The 25,665-nt window shown below is 45.1% G+C and overlaps 1 protein-coding gene across 1 annotated transcript in view; it reads right to left on the minus strand.

Annotated features, from left to right (window-relative positions):
* Positions 1 to 25,665, minus strand: part of Myzap (myocardial zonula adherens protein) — an 88,476-nt gene that overhangs the window by 55,432 nt on the left and 7,379 nt on the right. The window contains exons 2-3 of the mRNA XM_050126854.1: positions 20,126 to 20,212; positions 3,785 to 3,940 (exon numbers count right to left, since the gene is read on the minus strand). Coding sequence (XP_049982811.1) covers positions 3,785 to 3,940; positions 20,126 to 20,212 — 243 coding nt within the window. The remainder of the gene's footprint in view (positions 1 to 3,784; positions 3,941 to 20,125; positions 20,213 to 25,665) is intronic.

Here is a 25,665-nt window from a genome sequence, read left to right on the forward strand (position 1 = left end):
TATATTTGTGTAAGAAATACCTTGTTTTGCTTTGACGGTTTTGTTTTCTCTTTTGTATACTAGGGATTTGAACTCAAGGCCTCAAGCATGCTAGACAAGAACTCTAACACAGAGCTACATTTTGGTTTAGAATGGATATTGATGGAAAGTTAGAAGAGAGGAGTCAAGACCTCAAGCATTCTCTAAATGAGGGTTTTTTTTTTAAAGATTTGACTTATTTTTTAAGTGTGTGTGTGTGTGAGAGAGAGAGAGACAGACAGACAGACAGACAGAGACAGAGACAGAGACAGAGACAGAGACAGAGAGTCCGTGCTGGTTCCAGAGGAAGCCAGAAGGTGTGGGTCTCTCCTAGAACTGGAGTTACAGACATCTGTGAGCTACCTGACATGGGTGGGTGGGTTCTGGGAATCAAATCTGGATCCTCAGAAGTAGGAACTCTTAACCCCTAAGCCGCCCCTCCAGACCCTACACAGTGGAGTTTTAATAGTCTACTTTCTTGCCATTGACCACAAACAACTGGAAAATTGAGGCTCAAAGCATGACTCTTCATTCTTAGGGGGTCAATAACTGATGTGGGATATTCTTCTGTGTATCTGTTGCTTTTATTGGTCAATGAATAAAACTGCTTGGGCCAATGGCTTAGCAGAGTAAAGCCAGGTGGAAAATCAGAACAGAGAGAGAGAGAGTAGGCAGAGTCAGTGAGATGCCATGTAGCCGATGAAAGAAGTCAGATACCGGAACCTTACCGGTAGGTCACAGCATCATGGTGACACATGGATTAATAGAATAGTAGAAATAGGTTAATCTAAGATGTAAGAGTTAGCCAATAAGAAGCCTGAGCTAATAAGCCAAACAGTGTTGTAATTAATATAGTTTTTGTATGATTATCCAGGTCTGGGCAGCCAGAAACAAATGAGCAGTCTCCATTTACAAATAACCCTAGCTGGCTCTTATGCTGTCACCAGAGGTGAATGGGCAGAATCTCGAGCTGGGTGTTGCTCCCACTGAGCAGTGTAGGAAGCCAATAAGGCCAGGGTGTCTCCCATCAGGAGCAACAAACTCATAAATACACTGAGGAATGAGGAGGCTGGGATGGACCTAAAACCAGTCGTTGAAGGTGGGACCTAGAAATTAACTTTGTATTGCAGATCACAGTGGAGCGTGGGAATTTTGGGTCAGAACCAGCTCTGTGATTTCAACATATGTCGTTTATAGCTGAGGATTAGCCTGGACCTGCTGTATTTGTCTTCAACAATTTGGAAGCCTGGGTTCTACTTAGAAGTTTTACCTCTAAAGCAATCCCAAGCTCTAAGGAGCATATAGTGAAGAAGGTCTAAATAGTTCCTTGAGAAAGTCTGCATTGTTTAAAAGCAGTCTGGACGCTGGAGAGATGGCTCAGCAGTTAAGAGCACTGGCTGCCCTTCTAGAGGACCTGGGTTTATTTCCACATCACAGCTCACACCTGTCTATAACACCAGTTCCAGGGTTTCTGACACCCTCCCACAGATATAAATGCAGGCAAAACACCAATGCACATAAAATAAAAATAAGTTATATTTAAAAATAACAATCTGGAATCCAACATCCTGCATGATTAAAGAAACGATCTTTGGGAGGTCAGATAACTGGGTGTTCAAGACTGGTGGCTGTGGTACACTGTGTGTTTGTGTGTGTGTGTGTGTGTTTATGTGCAAATGCACATATATGTATGTGTGTTTGTACCTGTTCTTGTGAGTGATGCGTGTATGTGTATGGGTGTGTATACATATATATGTGTATATATGTATGGAGGCCAGAAGTTAACATTAGGTATCTTCCTTGGTCATTCTCCACCTTATTTTTCGAGGTAGGATCTTTCACTGAACTTGGAGGTCATCTATTCAGCTACATGGGCTGGACAGTGAGCTCCAGGGATCATCGTATGTCTAACCAGTGCCAGAGTTACAGATGCCACCGACCACACACTTTTTCATGGATACTAGGGGGCTGAAGTCTCAGGTCCTCATGCATGTGCAGTAGGCACTTTATGGACTGTATCATCTCCCAGCCCATGAATTTGTTATAAAAAACAAAACAACTCATACAATAGCTAAGGCAATGTGGCTTTGCACATCATCTGTCCCAAATCAAATGAGATTCACAAAGCCAGTGGTTTTGACCTCACGGATAAGAGCCACCTGTAGAAGCATAAACAAAGGCCTAGAGAGGACAGAAGGTCACACTAAGAAGAACCTGGATCTGATACAGAAGCAATGAGCTTGCAGGTCTGGGGAACTTCTCCAGCCCCGTGTAGACATTTGCTTCCTCCGGCACTGAGCTATGGGTCTGTGTTTGAAACAGATGCGCACCAGAGCAGTTCATTTCTTCTCTCCTCTAACCAATCTGGTTTGAGCTTAACAGTATCAGTCAGACTTGTCTGGAAAGGGGACACTGGGTAACACAAAGAAACAGTCAGACAGCTATCAAAGTATTCGAAGAAAATGACCCAAAATGTCAACATCCAGGACAGGCTGAATGGTGATACGATGGCCAATTGTTTTCTTCATATACTTCTCCCAAACTTTCTCAACTTAAAAGACACAAGACAATACATTGATGTGGATTACCCTCTGTATGTTATGAGTACCATCGGTAAATAAAGAAACTGTCTTGGGCCTGCACAGAGAATAATAGAGGTAGAGCAGAATAGAGGTAGGTGGGGAAAACTAAACTGAATGCTGGGAGAAGGAAGGCAGTGTCAGAGAGAAGCCATGGAGCCGCCGCTGGAGAAAGACACATCGGAACCTTGCTGGTAAGCCATGAGCCTCATGGTAAAATATAAAATAATAGAGATGGGTTAATTCTAGATGTAAGAGCTAGCTAGCAATATGCTTACGTAATTGGCCAAAAAGTGATTTAATTAATACAGTTTTTTGTGATATTTCAGGAGCCTGGGCAGTCGGGAAATGAACAAGTGGCCTCCCTACTACAATACATTAAATACAGATAAGTTTCAGTGATTCACATAGACTGTACTTTGTCTATTGTAGTTGACTTCCCAACATTCATTTTAACCCAAATCATTGATGTGAACCTTCCAAGTCTGCCTATGCTCCCTGTAAGTGATTGGTGTAGGAGGGGTATGTAACAAACCCTGGTCAAGAAGCCATGTAAGGTGAAGTCTAATGGGAGCATGGCAACTTCAAAAAATTTCAATATGTGGGAAATTTATATATATATATTATATATTTATATGTACATATATGTGAGACATAAAAATAATTTCACATATATGTATATATGTGTATATATATGTGTACATACATATATGAGACAATATTGAGGCTAAAGAAAGAAAACATACAAAGAAATACAAAAAACTAGATCCAGAGCCCAGTTATGCTCTGCCCAGAACCCCCCACCTCTACACTTCATCTCCAGAGAAGATGCATTTCTATCTGAGTTGGCAGTTCTCTTTTGAGTAGCCAGTTACACCCACACTTATACAGCTGCCCAAACACATACATTATATGTGTCTGGTATCTTACGCAAAACCACCCAAGAGCCTCCAGACCACACCCAGCAGGAGCCCTGGCTCTCATGACCTGTAAGTAACAGCCACCCAAGAGAAGCTTGGTGAAGAATTATACCCATCCCTTTAGCATCACCACAAAGAAGCAGAGAAACATTTCCAATCCAAATAAGACTTTCAAAATGCCTACTTAACATTCCCATCCATGCTTCCGACCCCACCCTCCTAGCTGCTTCAAAGGACAGAAAAACAAAGCATCCCCGAGTAGCTCACATCTTTGATGTAGTTCATCTCTTCTTTCAGCTGATTGGTGGACCAGCCATACACGACCATTTCCTTCTGTTGGTTGGGATCCGATCTGCGCACCACACCATAGACAACACCCTGAGGAAGCTTCCTCGTAGGTTCCCCATGGCTTGGTTCTGGAGGCTAGGAAAGGGCAGGAAATGAGAAAAAGAATGTAAGTCTCACAAACACAGCACTAATAATGGATACCCACTTACGATTAAGCAGCCCTGGGTGCATGAGCAGCAGAAGCAAGAGGGTAGAAGGCCAGCTTGGCATCTCCTGGTCATACTGGACCTGGCATAAGCTGGGGCTGCTTGCCCCCTGGGGAAAACATCGATTGCCCACTTCTATGGATAGAAGTCCTGGTCCACCATCCTCATTAGGAAGAACCTTCATAAACCATTTTTTCCAATGGGACATCCATTTCTAATTCTCACAAAAATGCCAGAGGAAGTTTGTCATGAAACACTACACTGAGGTGACACTGTTTCTGTCCTGTCTTATGCCAGTTCCTCTGATGGCTTTAACTGCCTCACTAACCTCATGGCCTGAAATGTGGGAAGTTGACACTGGCTGTCATCTGGTAGCGAAACTGTCCTATGACAGCAGAGCCGACCATGCAGCCAAGCTCTGAGGGAAAGAGGAGGAGTTGACACACGATCTGTTGTGTCCATTTATGAAATATTTCTGGAAAGCCAAGCAGGGGTGGTGTGACTCCAGCCCCAAAGAATCTCCACACTCTGCTTAGCTGGCCTTTAATCCAGCAGTTAAATCCTGAATCATCAGAAAGCTGCAATTTAAAAGGACCGTGTCCAAATCTAACACAGTAGGATGAATGAAGGCTTCAGGAAGCAGGAAAAGGAAAAAAAAGTGTTTTTGTGATCACCAAGAAAATTCCTTCAAATGTGTAATGTTTACAGGCAGTCACCAACACAGAGTTCTTTCCTGTCTTCTTCATAGCTGAGGGCGTTGAAGTTCAAAAGGGCTAAACTGGTGTGTGACCGCACATTCACACCGGGGGTAATCCTGTTGGTGCTAAGATAGTTCCTCGTACTGAGGGTCTGTTAGATGTAGGGAGACGGGGTATGGACCTCCTCAAACATGAAAGGGACAAAGACAAGGACAAGAAAGAAAAAACGGGGGAGAGAGGCAGAGTTAGAAACAGAGAATAGGGACAAGGGTTGGTGAAACGGCTCACCAAGCCCAATAACCTGAGTTTGATCCTCAGGGTCTACATGGTAGAAGGAAAGAACTAACTCCTATAAGTTTTCTGACCTCCACATGGGCACTGTGGTTCACTAGCTGGCATATAGGTGCTGTGCGCATGCACACACACACACACACACACACACACACACACACACACTTTGGAGCCTGTCCTGGAACTAGCTCTTGTAGACCAGGCTGACCTTGAACTCAAAGAGATCCGCCAGCCTCTGCCTCCCGAGTGCTGGGATTAAAGGCGTGCACCATCACCACCCAGCAAAAGAAGTAACTTTTAAAATAGAAAGAAAACAAGACCCAGGCTGAGACGTCATAGACAAGCGGCTTCTACAGAGCTCTCCCTGGAGTTGACCCAGTATTCAGTCTACACCACACAACTACACCATCAGTCAACTCCCCTCTACCACCGATCTTTCTTTCTTTCTTTCTTTCTTTCTTTCTTTCTTTCTTTCTTTCTTTCTTTCTTTCTTTCTTTCTTTCTTTGTTTTTGAGACAGGGTCTCACTACATAGTCTTAGCTGGACTGGAACTCACTCTGTAGACCAGGTGAACTCACAGAGAACCACCCGATCCTGCCTCCATAGTGCTGGGATTAAAGGTGTACGCCACCACACTGGACTCTGTACCAACTTTTCCAATTACCTTTTTGTAGACTTTTACCAGGTTTTCAGAAATTTTTTTTTGAAATACAAAACTTTAATTTGCATTTTAAATTACTTATTGTCACAAAATAATGACTACTGAAAACACTCAAAGTTTGTAAAATAAAAAATAAAAACCAGTAAGATTCATGGCAAATTGTTAATCCCTTTTGAAGAGCGAACAGTGAAACACATTAGAGATGTTGGAGAATAAAAGGGAGGCTTCCTTTTTCTTGGTTCTCTGCATTATTTGTGAGCACTTTCACCACAAGGGCTTTTAAAGAAGGGAACACGTCCAATGCCTTCCACTATTCGGTACAAACTGGGCTGTGATGTAGCGTGAGGATCTGGGACACTGGCATTTGGCTTCTGGCAACAGCTTGGATATGTGATGTGCCCTAGACACCGGATCTCATGGGTGCTGCTGCTACCCTTGAAATTGGTTGTCATTCAGTGACTAAGGCTGCTAAATGGCTCTTGGAGGAGCAACACGCTGACATTCAGATACCCCCAGTTTGCGAGGAGAAGGAAAAGCTCCAATGAAACTCCCCCCACAGACCAGGAAACACAAGCTGTTCTTCCAGCCCTGGACCCCACCCAGTTCCTGAAAAACAGGTTGCTGACGACACTGGGCTCTGATGAGACACACAGCGCAGCAAGGTGCCCAGAGGACTGGTGGCCAGACAGAGGAGCTCACCACCTGAGAGATGAGGACAATGCCAGGACAGGATCAGGCCTACTATCCCAGCACTGAGAAGTCTGAGGCAGGGGGATTGCCCTGAGTTTGAGACGAATTGGGATTGCACAGTGAGTTCAGGTCTATTTGGGCTGCACAGTGAACCACTATCTCAACAAAGAGCAGGATCTGTGTGCATTGAAAGATGCCTAAGATACACTGAGTGAAAAAGAGAAAATTTTACATTCCTGTTTTTTATTTTAAGATTGTGAGTGAAAAATTTCTATGTAGAGTGGTGGTGACATACACCTTTAATGCCAGCACTCAGAAGACAGAGGGAGGCAGATCTCTGTGAGCTCGAGGTCAAACTGGTCTACAGAGCAAGTTCTAGGGCAGTCAGAGCTACACAGAGAAATCCTGTCTCAAAAAGCAAAAACAAACAAACAAAAAAAGAAAAGAAAAGAAAATTTCTAAAAAGATACAATCCCGACCTTTGGTGAAAATCTCCTCACTGGGAACAGAATGCCACCTTTTCCTCAGTGTCCTTTAGTCCCATGACCTGTTGTTGTTGTTGAATCATTTTTATGTAAACTTTTTTTTTTAAAAAAAGATGATTTATTTTGGGGGTGGATACGAAGTCCTGCCCCTAGCTGGAGCTATTGGCATCTGATAACTGCTGAGAGGGCCCGTTTTCTTTAAGGGTGTGACAGCTGGAAGGTCGGCCACACACCAGGGGACAGCCCCACACCCAAAAATATCTGGGCAGCACAAGCTGGACTGGATTGTTTTTTTAAATAAAGGAGGACATGAAGTTGGGTGTTAGTGAAGCGGGGGTGGGTAAGAGAGGAGTTGGGGGAGGGGTGAATATGAATACAAACATATTGCATGAAAGTCCCAAAAAAGTTAATAAAATACTAGTTTTAAAAGACTTATTTGTAGTTATCTGTATATGCATGTATCTGTGTAGGGGTACATGAACATGTAAGCACAGGTATGCACAGAACCTAAAAGAGGGTACCAGATGCCCTGAAGCTAGAATTGCAGGCAGTTGTGAACCACCCAATACGGATGTTAGAAACTGAACTCGAGTCCTCTGCAAAAGCAGAACACCTTCTTAACCTTAAGCCATCGCCCAGCCCCCCCTTTATTTCAATATTCAAAGGAAACATTATTAGATGAAATATTATAGGATATTTCAGTGTTCTAATAAAATTTATTAGAATGTCATCTAAATAAAAGACCTCCAAAAACGGGCCCGGTCACAGGGCTCTACTGAGAAGTAGGGCTGGGGGCATGATGTTCCATAGGGGATAACGCTGGACCAGGCAGGGAAAGGCTGGAAGGGCACACATGAAGAAAGAAAAGGAGGATAATGTTTGCCGCCCAGTGATTTTTATGGCACTAAAGGAAACTCTTATTTCCTTCAGCCCTCACATCCCTACTGTGTAAATGTTACTGGTTCATCCAGGGTGAGCACTGAGGTTCCTGCCTCTGTCTTTTGGCATCCCAGAGTTTAAAGGGGCAGGGAAGCTAGGAGCCGAGCCCTCAAGGGCCAGAACCATTTGAAAGAGGAAGGCCAGAGTTGGGGGCTCCTCTCGACTTCCCCATCCTCACCTCCATCCACCATGAGGCCCACCCTACCCCATTCTTCTACCAACTCCTCTTGCCTCATGCCGCTTGCAGGGCTCTTCCCTCTGCAGACAGACATGTCTCTTCGTCCAGAGTGACTTCCTTAACCCTCCAGAAGTTAAGCTCTGATGTGGGAGTGTCATATATCAATCTGTTGATTTCATTGGTTAAGCAATAAAGAAACTCCTTGGCCCTGATAGGTTAAAACATAGGTGGGAGGAGTAAACAGAATAGGATGCTGGGAGGAAGAGGAAGTGAGCTCACTTGACAGCTCTACAATGGAGCAGAAACGCCATGCTCCACTCTCCCGATAGCTCTGCTCTCTGAGGCACACGCGATGACGCTCCGACCCAAGATGGACATAGGTTAGAATCTTCCCGGTAAGCGCACCTTGGGGTGCTTACACACATTATTAGAAATGGGCTAGTCCAGGTGCGAGAATTAGCCTAGAAGAGGCTAGATAGAAATGGGCCAAGCAGTGCTTCAATGAATACAGTTTGTGTGTTGTTATTTCGGGCATAAGCTAGCAGGAGGCGGCCGGGGTGCTGGGGACGCAGCGCCGCCGCACTTATTACTACAAAGCTCCTCATGCCCAATCTCCCCATGACCACAGCCATGCCTAGGTGACTCTGGGTGTCCTTCAGATCAGAGGCCCGCTCCCCAGGCAGCCACGGGTCTAGGCCTCATCTGTCTTCTTTCCCATGCTAACTGCAGCAGCGGACAGTGACGGACACATTGTGACTCTCGGCAGATATTTGCTGATTGAATAGGAGCTTTAAAAGCCAGAAGGGCCTCTGGGGAATCACCTCGAACATGCAAATAATAGAGTCCAGCTGATGGGAGCACCCTTGGTCCCTCTTAGAGCAAGGGACAGACAACAGTCCAGAGCCTCAGCCACAACATGCAACCCTGAGTAGTCCCAACACCATCATGTTTGGAAAATACCAACATGCTTGAGGTCAAATGCTAGAGAACACACAAGGACCTAAGAGCTAACATGTGTGCAAATATTTAAAGGCCATTTCTTTTCTCCTCCTAAAATAGCCCTAAAACAAGTATTGCTTTTAAGCATGATGAAAATTATTGTGCCAGTACTAAAAAGTAATGTTTACCTTTGAGAGAAGCATGCTAAAATATTTATGACATATTTATTTATTTATGCAGGTGAAGGAAGTGGACAGGATGTAGACGAGGCAGGACTGGCCATGGGTGGAGGGCTACTGAGGCTGAGTCAGTCCAAGGCTAGCAGCTTTTTCCACATCTCAGCTTCCTCTGGTATAAGTTTCAATTGCTCCATAGTTAAAAGATCTTTTTAAAGCTTTAGAATGATGCTTTATATCCTTTTTTTTTAAAAAAAAAATAAGTTTTAAATTACACACAGAGGCTGGCAAGATGATTCAGCTGGGAAAGGTGCGTGCTACCTCGCCTGAAACCCTGAGTTCTATCCCTGGAATCCCCATGGCAGAAGGAAATCCTGCAACTTGTCCTCTGACCTCTGCACGTGCGTCATCTCACACAAAGGGAGAAAGAGAGAGGGTGAAAGACAGACAGACAGACAAAGACAAACAGAATAAAATAGATATGGAAAACAAAAACATGTCTAAAATATTTTAAGGGCTGGAGAGATGGCTTGGTGGTTAAGAGCATGTGATACTCTTTCAGAGGTCCCTAGTTTGGTTACCAGCATCCACCCTTGTTGGGCAGTTCACAACTACCTATAACTCCAGCTCCAGGAAATTTGATGCCCTCTTCTGATTCCAAAAGAACCTGCATCCACATGAACACACACACACCTTAAAAATAACAAATCTTAAAAAAAAATATGTATATGTCGGACCTATTGTGAATATGCTAGGTCTGAAACAACACCAGGCAAAAGTGCCTTGAAAACTAAAGCCCTTTAAGTGTTGGGATGAAAAGAAAGTTCCTACCATAGAAAGGAGCAGAGACAATTCACCAAATTGGCTTTCCATAAACCCCACATAAAATGCACCAGGATTAAGAGCAGGTGCACACAATAACACACAAAGAGATTGCGATCGGTGATTTCCCATCAGCACTCACAGCTCAGAATTTACCTCAGGCACTAGCTGCAGCTGTTTTCCCTGGGCTGGAAAAGGAAGAGGAGCCACAGACAGTAACCCAGTCTAAAATTCTACAAGATGCCCCCAGGGACTCACTGGTCATTTGAGGGCTCGTGAAGCTAGTGATGAGGGTCTACGCTTTTCACATCTTAAACTTGTGATCCGACAGCACAATAAACTCCACAAAGGCAGGAAGTGTACCTATTACTCTCACGGCTGTAACTCCACACCCAGAATAGACACTCAATAAATACGGGAGGAGTGAATGCATGTTCATGTGTGTGTTCCATGTTGGTAGGTGCGCATGTTGGCGCATGCCAGTATGCATATGAAAGTATATATGTGCGTGTGCACATGTAGAGGTCACAGGTTGACCTCAGGTGTCAACCTCAGCAATACCGTTCACCTCCTTTGAGACACTGCTCTGGCACTGTGTTGTATGAGTGTATACAGAATTCCACAGCTGAAGAAGTTTTGGAGAGGGGTGAACTCTCTTGTGTTCCAGAAGAGGAACCGGGGTCCCCTTGTGAGGGCTTGAGACAGGAGCACCGCAGAGGTTGGTGAAGGCCCAGGAGCAGAACCTCAGGCCTCTTCTTGAGAGGCAGAGACAGGCCCTGCGCACTGTCACAGAGGCAGCCCAGCCCCAGCTGCAGCCATGAATCATGGCTACACACCCGCTCACCTGGCAACTGTCAGGATGTTGTATAAACAGGTTCTCCAAGGACAAGAACCAGCAGGCTTGTTCATCTAAGCTTTTGAAGGAAAGGGGCTATAAAATCTGCCGGTGGGGGTTTCCTCCTCTGACACACTGCTGGCTCCGGGAGTCCTGGACTCTGTACCCGTACGCACACAGCCAGTCTCGATCACTTAGCTTCTCCGAGTCTCAAAACAGAGTAATTAAAGGTCACTGAAGGACACATAATGTCCTTCCTGCTGTGTGTTAGTAGCCTCTCATAGCAGAGTCTCTTCTAGCTGCTCTATTAATATGCACATAATGAAGATTTTGATCATGATGAAGATCACAGAGCCAGCGCCAACCAGATCCAAGACTATGCAGCCACATTCTGGTTCAGTGTGATACATCTGTCATAGCTAATATTGGTCTCCTCTCTCTCATACACACACTCTCTCCCCCCTCCTTCCCCTCTCCTTTTTTTCCCTCTCCTTTTCTATCCGTGTGTGTGTGTGTGTGTGTGTGTGTGTGTGTGTGTGTACTCACAGGATTACAGGGCATATAGATTTGGGCAAGAAAATGGATACAGACCTTCAGAGAGTTACAGAGTTCTTTGAAAATGAAAGGATAACAGTATCTAATTTCAAAATGATCTATCAATTTTATTCCTAAAGTTTAACCCTCTTTATAGACATCCCACATTTCCGATTCTTCTCCATGAAATCTGTGATGATAAGAAATCATTGCTCCTTCTTCCATTATTATGTTTAATAAAAAAATTTAAAAGCCAGGGGCAGTGGCAGACACCTGTAATCCCAGTCGTTGGAAGGTAGAGGCAAGAGGATCAGTAGTTCAAAGACAGCCTCAGCTACATGAGACAAACAAGCAAACAAACAAAAAGCTGATTTATCTGAGTTGCTCAAACGATTGAAAGAACTATGATGAACCATGTCACTCCCCAATAAAAAATATGCTGGAGTCTTAACTGCTAGTCACTTAAAATCTGACCTTACTTAGAGACAGGATCAACTTAAAATACGGTTGTTAAGAGTGGGATCTACTCCATGGTCACCAGCATCCTTACAGGAAAAGGGTATTTGGACAGACGTGAACACAGGGGCTGCTCCATTTGTGGACAGCAATTATATAGCCACAAGACAAGGACTAACAAGAGCCTCAGTAGCTCCAGAGAGAATGTGGCCCTGCATCCATTCCAGGCTTCTAGTCCTCAGAACTATGCAATAATAAAATTCTATTTTTCAGCCCATGTAGTCTACAGTGTTGTTATGGCAACTTATGAAACTGATCATCACAGTCACTAAACACCTACTGTGTGCAGAGAGCAAGGCCCTGTAGAGACAGAATAGAGTCAATGCCTTTGGTTCTGTGTGTTTCTATGCTAACTCAATGTCACTTTCACATTCAAATGTTTACAGAAACGTGTATCCATTCTTATGGACATTTCTTTGCTAGGAACACTACAGGTAAAGCAATAAAGCCAGTCTGGAACCTGGAGCTTGAAGGAGAGATGATCATGGATGCACAGGATAGACAGACAGCGTCTCAATGGAAAAGCAAGCCATTGTTGAGCCTGGAGGGGCAGGTTGTTTACTCTTTTTAGAATGTTTATTTTATTTTTAATTATGCACATGTCTGTGTGTAGGTATGAACATGAATGTACAAAGGATGCCAGAGGTGTTGGGCATCCCCAGCTGTAATTGCAGGCAGTTATGAGCTGTCCGTCTCAGGTGTTGGGAACTGAACTCGGGTCCTCTGCAAGAAAGGTTTGTGTTCTTAACCACTCACCACCTCTCCAGCCCTGGCTCATTTACTTTACAGTAAGGCTGGGACTGAATATCTCAATAGCTATTTGGGGAAGAAGGTTCTAGGGAAAAACTGATATCAGAGTCTAAAAGTGAATGAATTGTTCTCTGGAGAAAATGAGGGGGTAGAGACAGAGGGAATCTGCTTAAGATAGGAATAGTTCAACCCCAGGGAAGGATGGGGCTCTCTCCCAACCCCTCTCCTCCTCCACTAACTAACCATTCTATTTATTTCCTATAATATCCTTATGTCTATTCCCTATAATATCCCCAGATCCAGGCCCAAGACTGACCCTACCAGGTTCCCTGGAAGTGCATGAGCCAGACTGGCTCTGGAGGAAATACACTCAGTGAATGAGCCTAAGAAAAAAAACCATTCTCACCAAGAATCACGGTATAGGAATGTCATGTGCATAGGTCACAGTCAGAATGTCTCCTAAATGTGTGTGCCCATGTTCCATTCAAGGTTCCAATGTTGCCTAAAACTTTTTTAAAATGTGGAAATAGTAATAACAGTTATAGTAGCAACACACCAATCAACTCTCATCACTCTGGTGGGCAGAAAAAAAAATCACAAGCCAGCATGGCTTTCATCAGGAGAGGATGCAGAAACCACAGTTGGTTATGCCATCTCCAAACCAGGCAAGAGTGAGTTCTCTACGGTTGGGTCTTTGCAGACCAAGGAGGTGGAGAGAGGTAGGTCTTTGCAAAGAGGGAACGTGGGGGTCAGAGGACTCTGAAGAGGAAAATGTGGACCAGGTAACGGTAGAGTAATGCTCAGATCGATGAGAAGAGTAGAATGACATCAGCAAGGATGCAGAAGGAGAAGCCCAAGAGGAAAAAGAAAGACAAGACAGTGTTTCGTGGATGGGAATGATTCCACAATAGCTAAAGGGAGAGATGCTGAGGCCAAGGCTAAGGCCATTGGGTTTGACCTTCAAAAGACAAAGGTGGTATTAAGTCACTCCACCTTATAGGCCAGATATAGTGGTGGTGGGGAGGCACCTTTCCCATACTAGTTTACTTTTTATATGTGTATATATGGGGGATGGAGGGGCATGTGCCTATGTGTACAGAGGCCAGAAAATGGCCTCATGTGTCACCCTCAAGAACATTGTCTACCACCTTTGAGAAGTTTTCTCATGGACCTGGAGCTCACCAGCTAGGCTAGACTGGCTGGCCAGCAAGCTCCAGGGACCCACACGTCTCTGTCTCCCCGGGGCTGTGATTGCAATTGCCCATCTCCATGTAGAGCACTTTTCATTGAGTGCTGAGCTTTAAGCTCGGGTCCTCATGTGTGCAATGCAAGAGCTTTACAGCCTGAGCCTTCTCCCCAGCTCTGCTCAGCTCATTTGCTCTTTGCGACTGGGCATCACCACACCTGCTTACAGAAGAAACTAGTGTGTGTTTTCCAGAACTGGCGGCCAGCAGGAAAATTCTCGAGAGAAAGACTGAGTCTCAAGCAGGTGAGCATTGGCTTTAGAGTTAGGAAGCCTCCACAATACACCCCATGATTCCATGTCTCCCCGGGCACAGTGCTGACTACTGAACTTGCCTTGAGCATCCTCCCAACACATCTCCATGAAACAGAACAAAATGTGCCCTCTTCAAGCCTTCTGAGCTGTGAAGCATTCCTCCCTGTGATGAACAGAGAACAGCTAGAAGAATAGCCAGCAGGCAGCGGGTTTATGTAGAGTTATGCCCTCTGGCAGCATCTGCTATGGCAGTACAGTGACTAAGGCACAGCTGCCCTCAGCCAGCTGCAGCTCTAATGCCCTGGAAATCCTCGGGGAAGTTTCACTTGGTTAGAAGTCAATCAGGCCATTTGACATCTTCAGACTTCCCTGCCCTATCCAGCCGCAATCCCTGGTTTAGGAAAACTATGGATTCCCCTTCAAAGGAACTAAAGTCATTAAGCCTGGGAAGATCACCCAGAATGTTGGTTACCTTGCAATTTTGTGGCTTCCAGGTAGGAGCAGACACACTGCAACCACATCAGAAGAAGTGGCTCCTCCAGGGAACCCTTGTTGGTATGTGAACCCTGTTCCCAGTGAGTCAAGTCCAGGAATCCAGCCAGGACATGGTGTCAAAGTCACTGTCTGCCCAGTGAGCACTAGGATACCTGAGTGCTGCCACCACCCAAGTCCTGGGGAACTAGCCAGCCTCACCCTCCCCTCTACTCCAGTTCTCCTGCAGTGAGTCACCAGATTGTTACAGATGAACACTTCATATCTCACACCCGGTGCCCCAGTGGGCCAGAGGCACCAGGGTGCACAGCTCCCGAGTTCCTCAGAACCTGGCTGTTCCTAAGTACCTGCAGTGGGCTATCTGAGGGCATAAGGAGAAAGGTGACCCTGCTTTGCTATAAATATATGAAGGCTCAGTGTGTATGTGTGTGTGTGTGTGTGTTAAATTGAAGAAGAAATTAAGAAAGTCGCAAATGATATTCTTGGAAAGGTTAATGTTGAGGTTTTTGAACCATTTCATCTTCTTAACTTTCTCCTCATAAGTCCCATTTGTCAAGTGAGCCAGTCATTGCTCCTAACAGTAAGATTTGTGAAGGCTGGGACTCTTCTAATCCTTTCAGTGACGTCACAGAAGAGTAGCCACTTGGCCTGGGGGAATCTGAGTAAGTATCTCCCAGAAAAAAAAAAAAAAGCAAATAAATCCAAAAGCCTGTACTTAGCCTCAGGGTGGATGACAGAGATTAGTTTGGGGACTAGAGTTAGATTTTCACTCTGATTACTAAGGCCGTTGGAAATGACACCACTGAAGGAGTGATGTGCCCTTTCCCGGTCCAACAACTTCTATCACTTTTATGTGACTTAATTTGGAAGCAGGATCATTCCTTTGTATGTCTTCCACCTTTACTGATAAAATCTTCCAGCAAGGGCCCTTTCTCTTCAAGTCTAGAGCTGTTCTGTGGTTTCTCAATGGTGTAGGATCTGGCTTCTTTTTTTGTCATTTATCATCACTTCCTTTAAATTTTTGAAATATTTATTTATTTATTGTATTGTGGGTTTGCGTACATTCTAGCTTACATGTGGAAGGAAAAGGACAGCTTGGAAAAATCAGATGTCTCTATCTACCATGTATGACCGAGGGATCAAACTCAGGTTGTCAGGCTTGGTGACAGGTGTCTTTACCACTCCCCTCCACTCCCCACCCCCACGAGCTTCTTGGAAAAGAGAGCTCTCTGCTGACTGCTCTGAGTATAAATGTCATTTTCATCTAATTGTAATCATTATGGAGTTGCAATTATCATGATGAAATACAGAGTGGATATATTCTGCCATGGCCTCTTTCTCCCCAAATAGATGGTTTCCCATTGAATGAGTATCTGTCATAAAAAATATTCCTTTGAGTTCTAGTGCAAGTTACAGCAATCTGCACACACTTTCAAAGAAAATGATGCCATCAATGTCTTTAGCAACTTGCATAAAGCTATTTTTAATTTTCATTTTAACTTTTGATACTTTTCCCCTTCATAAATAAAATTCCTGATGCCTGCTAATTCGGAAAGCATTCTTCAAGACAAAAGATGGGCAGGCATACAACTTGAGTACAAACTCCACAGCTAAGCATTCAAATTCTTTCCTGCGGAGTGTTTGGTTCTTCTATGAGAACAACCGCTCCGGGGCACCTTCCCTGACTGTAGCTTCCAGAAACATCTCATTCCCTCTGACTCTACCACATACATGGACACAGCCACCATGGCCCTGGTCCCATCACCCACTCTGGACTGGCCTTCTTCCTCAATCTTTCCCAGATGCCATTAGCTCTAAAAGGGACGGAGAGAGTGAGGACAAAAAGAGAAGAAGGGGATGCTCCCCAACAAGTGGGCCCCATTCAATCCTGGTAATCACAAGCATCTAGTAGCTAAAGCCTCACTGCCCTGTTCTTACACTGTTAATGAGCTTCAGCTAACACCAATTATCAACTTGACAGGATCTAGAACTGCCTAGGATATCAAGTACTAGGTATTTCTGTGAGGGAGTCTCTAGATTGGGTAAACTGAGGTAGGAATTCCCATCCTGACTGTGTGGGCACTGTCCCATTGGGCTAAATTAAAAGGGAGGAGCAAACTGAGGGCCACTTCCATCTCTCCCTGCTTCCTGACTGCAGATGCACTGTGGGTGACCAGATGCCTCAGGTCTCTGCCACCATGGCCTCCACACTGTGATGGCCTGTACCCTTGAACCCTTAGCCCAGCATAAACGCTTCCTTCCTCAAGCTGTATCTGTCACAGTTCGCCACAGCAATGAAAGAAACGCAATGAATACAGCTACCAAGCATTTCCTTTGCTGAGTGTTTATAGCCTTGGGGAAGCTGAAAGAACTCTTCAATCACATTTCATATGCAGAAAAATGAAATCCATTCACTTACTATTATAGGGCTCATATTCCAAATTCAGCAAGTATATCAACATGTTTGTTACAAGGTTTTTAGCCCAGGATCTAACCAAGGTCTGCTCTGTCTAACTTACCAACAACAAAAGCTCATCTTGTTTTTAATACCATCAAATTCATGGAGAGGGAGTCAGGCCAGTCATTCTATAGAAGGGCCTGCATTTTGGAGCCTTCTGTTTCCTTATTATTAATTCAGTTACACAATTCAGCTTGGAGATTACACAGGTCTTGCGTGTACTTCTTAACCACATCACTTTGGAAGTCCTCTGAGGGTTGTCATCTGCTGGTAGTGCTGGGTTGGGTCCCCCGGTTGAAATTTTACTCAACTGTAAGGTCCACGGCTCCTTTACAGGCCATCCTTTACATGTGACTCTCCTACTCGGTGACAATGTGCAACTAACTAGTTTCTTAGCCACTGATGAGCCTATCTGGAAATTCTAAAACAGATTTTCTAAATTAGTGTTCTAGAACAAGCTCCCCTTCTCTTCCCTCTATGCCTCTCGGGTTATCACTAGTGTTAGAAGTTTTGTTATTATTCAATATATCATAATCCATGGTAGGCTGAGTGTCCTTTATCTCAAAATGCTTAGGACCAGAAGAGCCTCAGATGTTGGAGTTGTTTACACTTGGTTGGGGACATTTGTACAGATGTTACCAGTTAGGCATGTCTATCCACCAAAATTCAAATTCCAAAATGTTCCAAAATTCAACTCATTATGAGGCTCATTGCTGGGGCTATTTGGCTGGCACACACCTTTGATCCTAGCACTTGGGAGGCAGAAGCAGATGGATCTCTGTGAGTTTGTAGCCAGCCTGGTCTACAGAGTAAGTCTGAGGATAGTCAAGGTTGTTATACAGAGAAACCCAGTCTCAAAGAAAAAGAAAATCAGGGAAAAATAGGGCTATTTAATTTGGACTGATCTTAATCTTTTTGGTGTTGAACACCAAACAATTTAACCAGAAAGAGTTATCAGGGTTGGAGAGAAGGCTCAGGGGTTAAAAGCAACTTTTGCCCTTCCAGACGACCAGCTTAGATTCCCAACACCTACATGGCAACTCACAACCATCTGTAACTCTAGTTCCAGGGATCTAATGCCTTCTTCTGGCCTCCACGGATACTAAATGCAAGTGGTACACATATGCACATATAGGCAAAACACACAAGATAAAAATAAACAAATCTTTAATAAAAAAATAAAATAAAACCATCTCCTAGGGCCTTGGCCAGTTCCTCACTGGTGCAGCCTGATTTCCAGAACCAGGTCTACCTTGCCCTTCCCCTGTCCCCACTCCACCTGCTGGAACCAACATTCTTCCCAGTGCTGTTGGTGAGACACTTCCTCTCCTTTGAAGCAGGTCAAAGTTTACATTCTCTCATGGCTTTCTGGCCATAACTTCACCCTCCCCTACTTCCTCTGCCTCTCTGCCCTTTGCATCATCACTGATAACTTGTTGACTTTGATAGAAAGTGAGAAGAGGGAGCTGCAAAGATGTCTCAGTTAGCAAAGGGCTTGCTGTGCAATCTTGAGGACCTCAGATCAGCAGTCACATTAAAAGAGAGGCAAATCCCCAGAGCTCCATGGCAAACTGGTAAGCTCCGCCTTCAGAGAGAGACCCCCATCTCAAGAAATAAGGCCAGGCACGGTAATGCACACCTGTAATCCATACTCAGGAGCCAGAGGCAGGTAGATCTCTATAAGTTTGGGGCCAGACTGTCCTACACTGAGTTCCAGGACAGTCAGGAATACTTAGAGAGACCCTATCTGAAAAATGAACAAGTAGGCTAGAAGAAACGGCTCCATGGTCTAAGTGCTCTTGTTCTTGCAGAGGACCTGGATGTAGTTCCCAACACCCACATGGCGGCTCACAACCATCCATAACGTCAGTTCCAAGGAATCCAACATCCTCTTCTGACTTCTGAGGGCATCAGGCACACATGTGTTGCACACACACATGCAGACAAAACACTTATAAATAAAATTTGAAAATTTTGAGAGAGAGAGAGAAGAAATAAGATGGAGAGCAACTGAAGTAGACACCCAATGTCTGCCTCTGATCACCACAGGCACATGCAGACATACATGAACACACACATACACACAAAATTAGGAGAAGAGCACAACAGGACAGGAGAGACACAACAAACACACCACAAACTCTGGGACACTAGCAGCCTCCTACTAGTCTACAGGAAGCTTCCTTATTCATGGTTCACTACGGTATTGGTTACCTCGAAAGTGAAGCTTGCATTTCAAGAAGTTATAATCTCATAATTCTACCCATGAAATTTATAACCTATTATTTTATTTTATGTTCATATAAAACACCCACCAGAAGAAGGACTGCCTAGTGTCTGGCATGCCTATCCCTTTCTCTGATGCTGTCTCCCCAGAAAGTACATCATTATTTTGTTTGCTTTCATTCCCACCCAACTAGAATATCAGCTCCGTGAGTGACAGCCATTGCCTTGTTTACTGGTATGTTCACTCACGGCTTAGGAATGAGAAAATGGCATCACCTGGAACACAGGTAGAGCGCTAAGCAGGCCCTCCCATTTATTTGTTAAGCCTACACTTCTGCCACCTGCCAGAGTCACTTAGCGCCACCTCTATGTTCCCAGATAGGAACACATGGGACACGACATGACCATTGTTTGTGTATATACCTGTCCCACCTGAAAAACTGCAAGTCCTTCTAAAGCAAAGGTAAGACCATGGTTATCTGCATGGTACCAGCACTGACTTCAGAAGTGACACAGAAGTGTTTGTAGGTTTCCTCTTGTATCCAGCCAAGACCATGCTCAGCTGCCTGCTGGGCTCTTCCTGCCAGCCAGAGCCAGCCTTCCAGCCTGGTGCTCCTGTTCCAGAAACTTACAAAAGGCCCTTTGACTCCACCACACCGGCCATTCCAGGAAATACCATCTTCCCTGCCACAGCACCTGACACTAAGTCCAGTGTGCCCACAGCTGGGAGGTTACCCAGAGCCACAGTGTTTCCCAGGAAACAAGGGCTGGGCACAAGGCTGCAGAGGCAGCTGGGAGCGCAGGGTGGAAGGCTGAGGGCCTTTTCTTCAGCAGCAGCCAATGCATAGCTCGGGGAACAGCTTTGGTGAGCGGAGAGACACATTAACATAGACCAGCCACAGGCCCTGGCCTCCGAGAAGACTCACCTGATCTTTCCTCTCAATTTTCTTTTCTGTTTGCTGGGGTGCTGGACTCTCCGGAGGCACGGTGAGCCGTAGTCTGCAGACGTTTGCCTAAAAGAGGTGGAGGACGGTCCAGTTAGGATGAGTCGGGGTCAGAAGGAGCCAGAGGCCCTGGGCGCGCGCTCTCTCTCTCTCTCTCTCTCTCTCTCTCTCTCTCTCTCTCTCTCTCTCTCTCTCTCTGCCTATTCCACAGCGATGGGCACATCGTATCACACTGACCACACTGGAAGGTGACTAGGAGTGAGACCAGCATGGCCTGGCACAGGTGCCCACCAACAGCGTCCACTAGCAGCCCGTCACTCAAACAAGGAGCTATTAAATACCTTCAGGGATTTCAAACACTTTTAAATGGCTCGGGTTTCATAACAATATGCCTAAAATGATCTCATTTCACAGATTAAAAACCAAAATCCACTAGGGAGATAGAAGCCAAATTATATAATGCAGTTACCTCTTGTCTAAAGTCAGAGACTCCCTGTGATGGGGTTGGACGCATTTTCTACTTTTCTAGCCTAGGCATTTAACTTTCCTACAGCAGATATGGAAATGTTAATCACAGGCTTTTATTTTACATGTTGTGTGTGCATGGGTGTGTGCATGGGTGTGTATGCCACAACATGCAGGTGGCAGGGCAAAGGACAACTCTGTGGGATAGGTGCTGCCCTCTCTCCTTTCTGTGGGTCCTGGAGACCACACTCAGGCCAGGCTTGCATGGTGAGGAGCCTTTCCTTGCTGAGCCCTCTCACCGGCCCGATCACAACTTTCATAAAGTTTCTTTAATCACATTCATATTCAATATTCACAATAGACAGAAGTGACTTATTATGTCCACTGTCAGATGGCGGAGCCAAATATATACACACAACAGAATGCTACTCAGCTTTAAAAGGGAAGGTAGATCTGATACAGCGCAGCATGGGTGAACCATGACAACATCCTACTGGAAATAAGCCAAATATATCGGAGCAAAACAACCTTCTACATGACGTACCTAGACCAGCCACACCCATCGAGAGTGGGCGTGGAAGGTGCTGCCAGGAGTTAAGGAGATGGAGGGTGGGGAGGTAGCATTTAGCGGGTATAGAACTTCAGTCTGAGACGATGGGAGAATTGGCAGTGCCGGGGGGGGGGGCACAGTCATGTAAATGCATGCAAAGCCATGAACCTGTACACCTAAGAAGAGTTAAGGCAACAAATGTAATGTCTGAGGTACTTTAGAGAGAAGGAGGAGGAGGAGGAGGAGGAGGAGGAGGAGGAGGAGGAGGAGGAGGAGGAGGCGACGACGAAGAAAGCCAAAACTGCTCATGTTTGCTGAAAGGTCAAAGGGATTTTAACAGAAAAGGAAGGCTGGGAAGCAAGAGCATAATTGACGAGGCATGAACATCTGACAGCTTCTTTAGCAATAATACCATGAGCACCTGTCACTGACCTCTGAAGCGCTCTGTCAGTTTATCAAAGGCTGTCAATAAAGTCCACTGTAATTTTGGAAGGAAGACCAGGAATAGTGGTATACATCTTTAATCTCAGAAGGCAGAGGCAGGTGGATCTCTGTGAGTTCGAGGCCAGCCTGGTCTACATAGCAAGTTCCCAGGACAGTCAGACCGACTTAGTGGGACCCTACCTCAAAAACAAATAAAATATAACACACACACACACACACACACACACACACATATCTATCTACATACATACACACACATACATATGCACATACATACATGAATAAAGGTTTCCAAGAGGCCAGCACTGGGGGTGTGGCTCAATGGGAAAACTCTGGTCTAACAGGCAGGAACTCTGGGTTCAATCTCAGTACTGCAAAGCCAAGCCGACCCAATGAGAAAGTCTAAATTATACAATTTCTCTTCAGTTTAAGCACAAAAGAAGCATTTAAGCATCCCCTGAGGAGAGCTACAGCTTGTGAGATTTTCCACGAGCCTGGTGACAGCGAGGGATCCTAAGCCGTCATTTTCCTGACTAAAAATAGAGCCGTGTACTAGTAACAAGACTGTGACAACATCCATGGGACATGCCTTCACAGGGCTTGTGGTGTGCCAGGTACCAGCTAAGTGACCCTAAATCCATCTAATATTGAACAGAATCCTCCGGAACAGGTCCTCTTACCTACCAGGCTTACTGAGTGATTAGGAAGTCACCTCTGACAAGGCTGTATGGAGGTCTCACACTAGGAGACAGCAGAGCTAAGATTTGAACCTGGCCAGTCTGCAGGGCCTGTGTTCTGCAGGTTCACAGTCTGCCACCACATGGGCCTGACTCACAGGAGGCTGTTTGGCCCCTATTATACATTAAGCTGTGCCCCACTATAATTCACTGTACGCCCTCACCCCTAGTACCTCCGAGATGGCCTTATGAAACCATGTGGCAATGCTTCTCTGCCTTCCTAGCACTGTGACCTCTTGACAGTTCCTCATGCTGTGGTGGCCTCCAACCATAAAATTGTTTTTTTTACTGTACTTCATAACTGTAATTTGGCTACTGTTATGAATCTCATGTAAATACTTTTGGAGATAGAGGTTCGCCAAAGAGGTCATGAGCCGCAAGTTGAGAACCACGGGTCTAGAGTATTTTGCTTTGCTTTGTCTGAGACAGGGTCTCATGTATCCTAGGTAGGTCTGGAACTTGCTATGTAGCTAAGGGTAATCTTGACCTTCAGCTCTTCCTACCTCCACCTATCAAGTGCAGATCTGACGGGGCATGCACCACCATGCCTGGTTTATGTGCTGGGAATGGAACCCAGGGCCTTATGCAAGCTCTGTCCACTGAGCCACATCGTCTCCTTACAGAGTCAATCAATAAAAATGAAATCACAGAGATAATTCTTATCCAAAATTATTGGTAAACTTATAAAAGTGGGCGGTTCAGAGGCAGATGCACAAGGAGAAGCCTCATGGCCTTTAAAATGCTTATCTAATTCAGGCCCGGCAGTGCTGGTCCCTATCCTCAACTATGTGGGAGGTGGAGGCAGGAGTATGGAAGATGAAGGATTACTTGGTGACAAAATGAGTTCAAAGCCAGCCTGAACAACTTAGTGAGGTCCTGTCTCAAAAAACTACCATGCTGGGCATGGTGGCACATGCCTTCAATCCCAGGACCCAGAAGATAGGGAAAGGGGGATCTTTGTGAGTTCAAGACCAGCCTGGTCTATATAAAAAATTGAAGGCCAGCCAGGATTACACAGTGAGTCTTAAAAAACAAACCCCAAAAGTCATTGCCTAGCATGTACAAAGCCCTGGGTTTTGTTAACTACTGTCTTCCCTGATAAAACACATGACAAGGTTTCAAGGAACCTTTCCATCCTTACTTTCTTTTGGGAAAGCTTCCTCTCCCAGTGACCTTGGGATGGAGCTGGCCTGACATCCAGGGCTACCTTTGTCCCAGCCATCTTTACAGCCAGCTTTCAAGGCTCATAGCCAGACATGTTGGCCAAGAGGACAGCAAGCCATTCTACCAGGTAGCTCTTTCTGGATGGGCAACAGCACTAATGGAAAACCCGGTGTTGCCTGTGGAGGGAAAACAACCTTCTGACTGCAGGCCACTCCACCCGGCTAAAACCAGACTGGCATTTACAAACATTAAGTGTAAGCCACACCAGGTGGGCCATACATATCTGTGGTTCTTGGAAATCATTTCTGCCAGGCTGAATCTGATCCAGGGCATATCTGTTGACAGAAGAGAGGAGGCATGTTTCTACTGCACTGTGTTCCATACACACATGGGGATGCACACACATGTATATGCACTCACATGCACAAATGCATACATGCACGCAGGCTTCAACATCCATTAGCTAAGTGGCTTGGGAAATTTATTCTCTGAATTTCAAGAGTAAGATGAGATGAAATGCGTGTGTGTGTGTGTGTATCTATGTGTGTGTGCATCCACATATACACATACATTTATGTTTGAAAGTATGAACACACACATGCCGCAGTACGAGGTTGTCAGAGAACAACCTTGGAGTCAGCCCTGGCTACCACGTTTGAGGGAGAGCACCTTGGCTGTTTGCTGTTGCACACAATGGACTAGCAGACCCGTGAGTTTCTGGGGATTCTCCTGCCTCTACCCGCATCTCTCTTTGCAGGCGTGTGGACAGGTTACAGTTCTTAAGTGGGCTCTAAGGATCCAGACTCAGGTCCTCACACGTGCTCAGCAAGCGCTCTATTGGCTGAGTCACCTCCCCAACCTTGTTAAAGTATTTTTATTACTATCTAGATAGTATCACTGTGCCCTCAACCTACACGCTCCAAAACAAAACAGGCCCACTTGGCTTCCTGACCCTCATTTCCATGGAAACTATTTGGGCAATAGCATTTGGGACAGGAGATGGTAAACAATGACTTTCATTGGCCAATGGTTCCTAAAGGGCGTTCCCTAATGGCCATAATTTTCAGGAAAAAGACCTTATATATTAATTCATCCAAAAGTGAGATGGACCTTCTCCATTGTTGAACCATTCCCCACCACCCTCCCTGAACTCTGACATTCCTCCACATACTTCCCACAGTGGGCAACTACACCATGTCCATCAGACTGGGCTGTGAGCCACCCTGAGGGGCACAAAGCCAACAGTAAACACAATACCTAAAAATGAAACGAGTCCTGGGAAGGTGACGGTGCCTGGGGCTACCCCTCCGGTCCTCTCTGAAGCATCTGCTCTCATCAGTAGAGGGCTTGATGGGAACATTAAAGAGCACACCTATTCTTAATAGATGCTGACTGACCAATAGCCCACTGTCAACGATACATAAGCAACTTAACCCGAGCTTGGATCACACAGCTGCCTTAAAGATTTATAATCCCATTGAGAAAAAGAAAGTTACAGAACAAAATGTTAAAACTAATCCCATTTTTGCTTTCAAACACACTCTTACAATTAATGTAGATTTAAATGGGGGGGAGTATTATTTTATAACAGCACAACTGTTAATGCTGTTTATCTCCCCCTGAAAAAGGGGGGTCTGTGTTGCTTGCAAATATTACAAGTAGTTTTTAAGTTAAAATAATAAGAGGGACCTGGAGTGGTCGCTCAATGATTAAAAGCATTTTTTTTCCCAATCATGAAGACCAAAGTTCGGTTTCCAGAAGCCACATATCAAGCTAAGCAACCCATCCACACCTGTAACCCTGATTTTGAGGGGAATGGAGACAGGAGGATTGCTTGCAACATATCTGAAAAAATAAGAGTGCCAGGTGTGGGGAGAGATTCTATCTCAAAGGATAGGTGGAGGGCAACAGAGGACGCCAGATGCACGCACTCTTCTGGCCTCTCATTTATGTACAGCACACACACACACACACACACACAAATAATTATAGTAGTAACAACAATAGTAAAAACTAAAAGAGAATATGTATGGAGGGGTGCTAACTCTTTCTAAACTGGATAGCTTCAGGAGCAGCAGATAAAGTATTCTGAATTCCTAATACAAGCTCTAATAAGGAACTGACCCCTGAACCCTGCCCACTAGAGTGACTGGGCATAGTCC

Source organism: Alexandromys fortis, unplaced genomic scaffold (assembly GCF_014885135.2).
Source record: "Alexandromys fortis isolate MF-2015 unplaced genomic scaffold, M_Fortis_MF-2015_v1.1 scaffold_22, whole genome shotgun sequence".
NCBI lineage: Eukaryota > Metazoa > Chordata > Mammalia > Rodentia > Cricetidae > Alexandromys > Alexandromys fortis.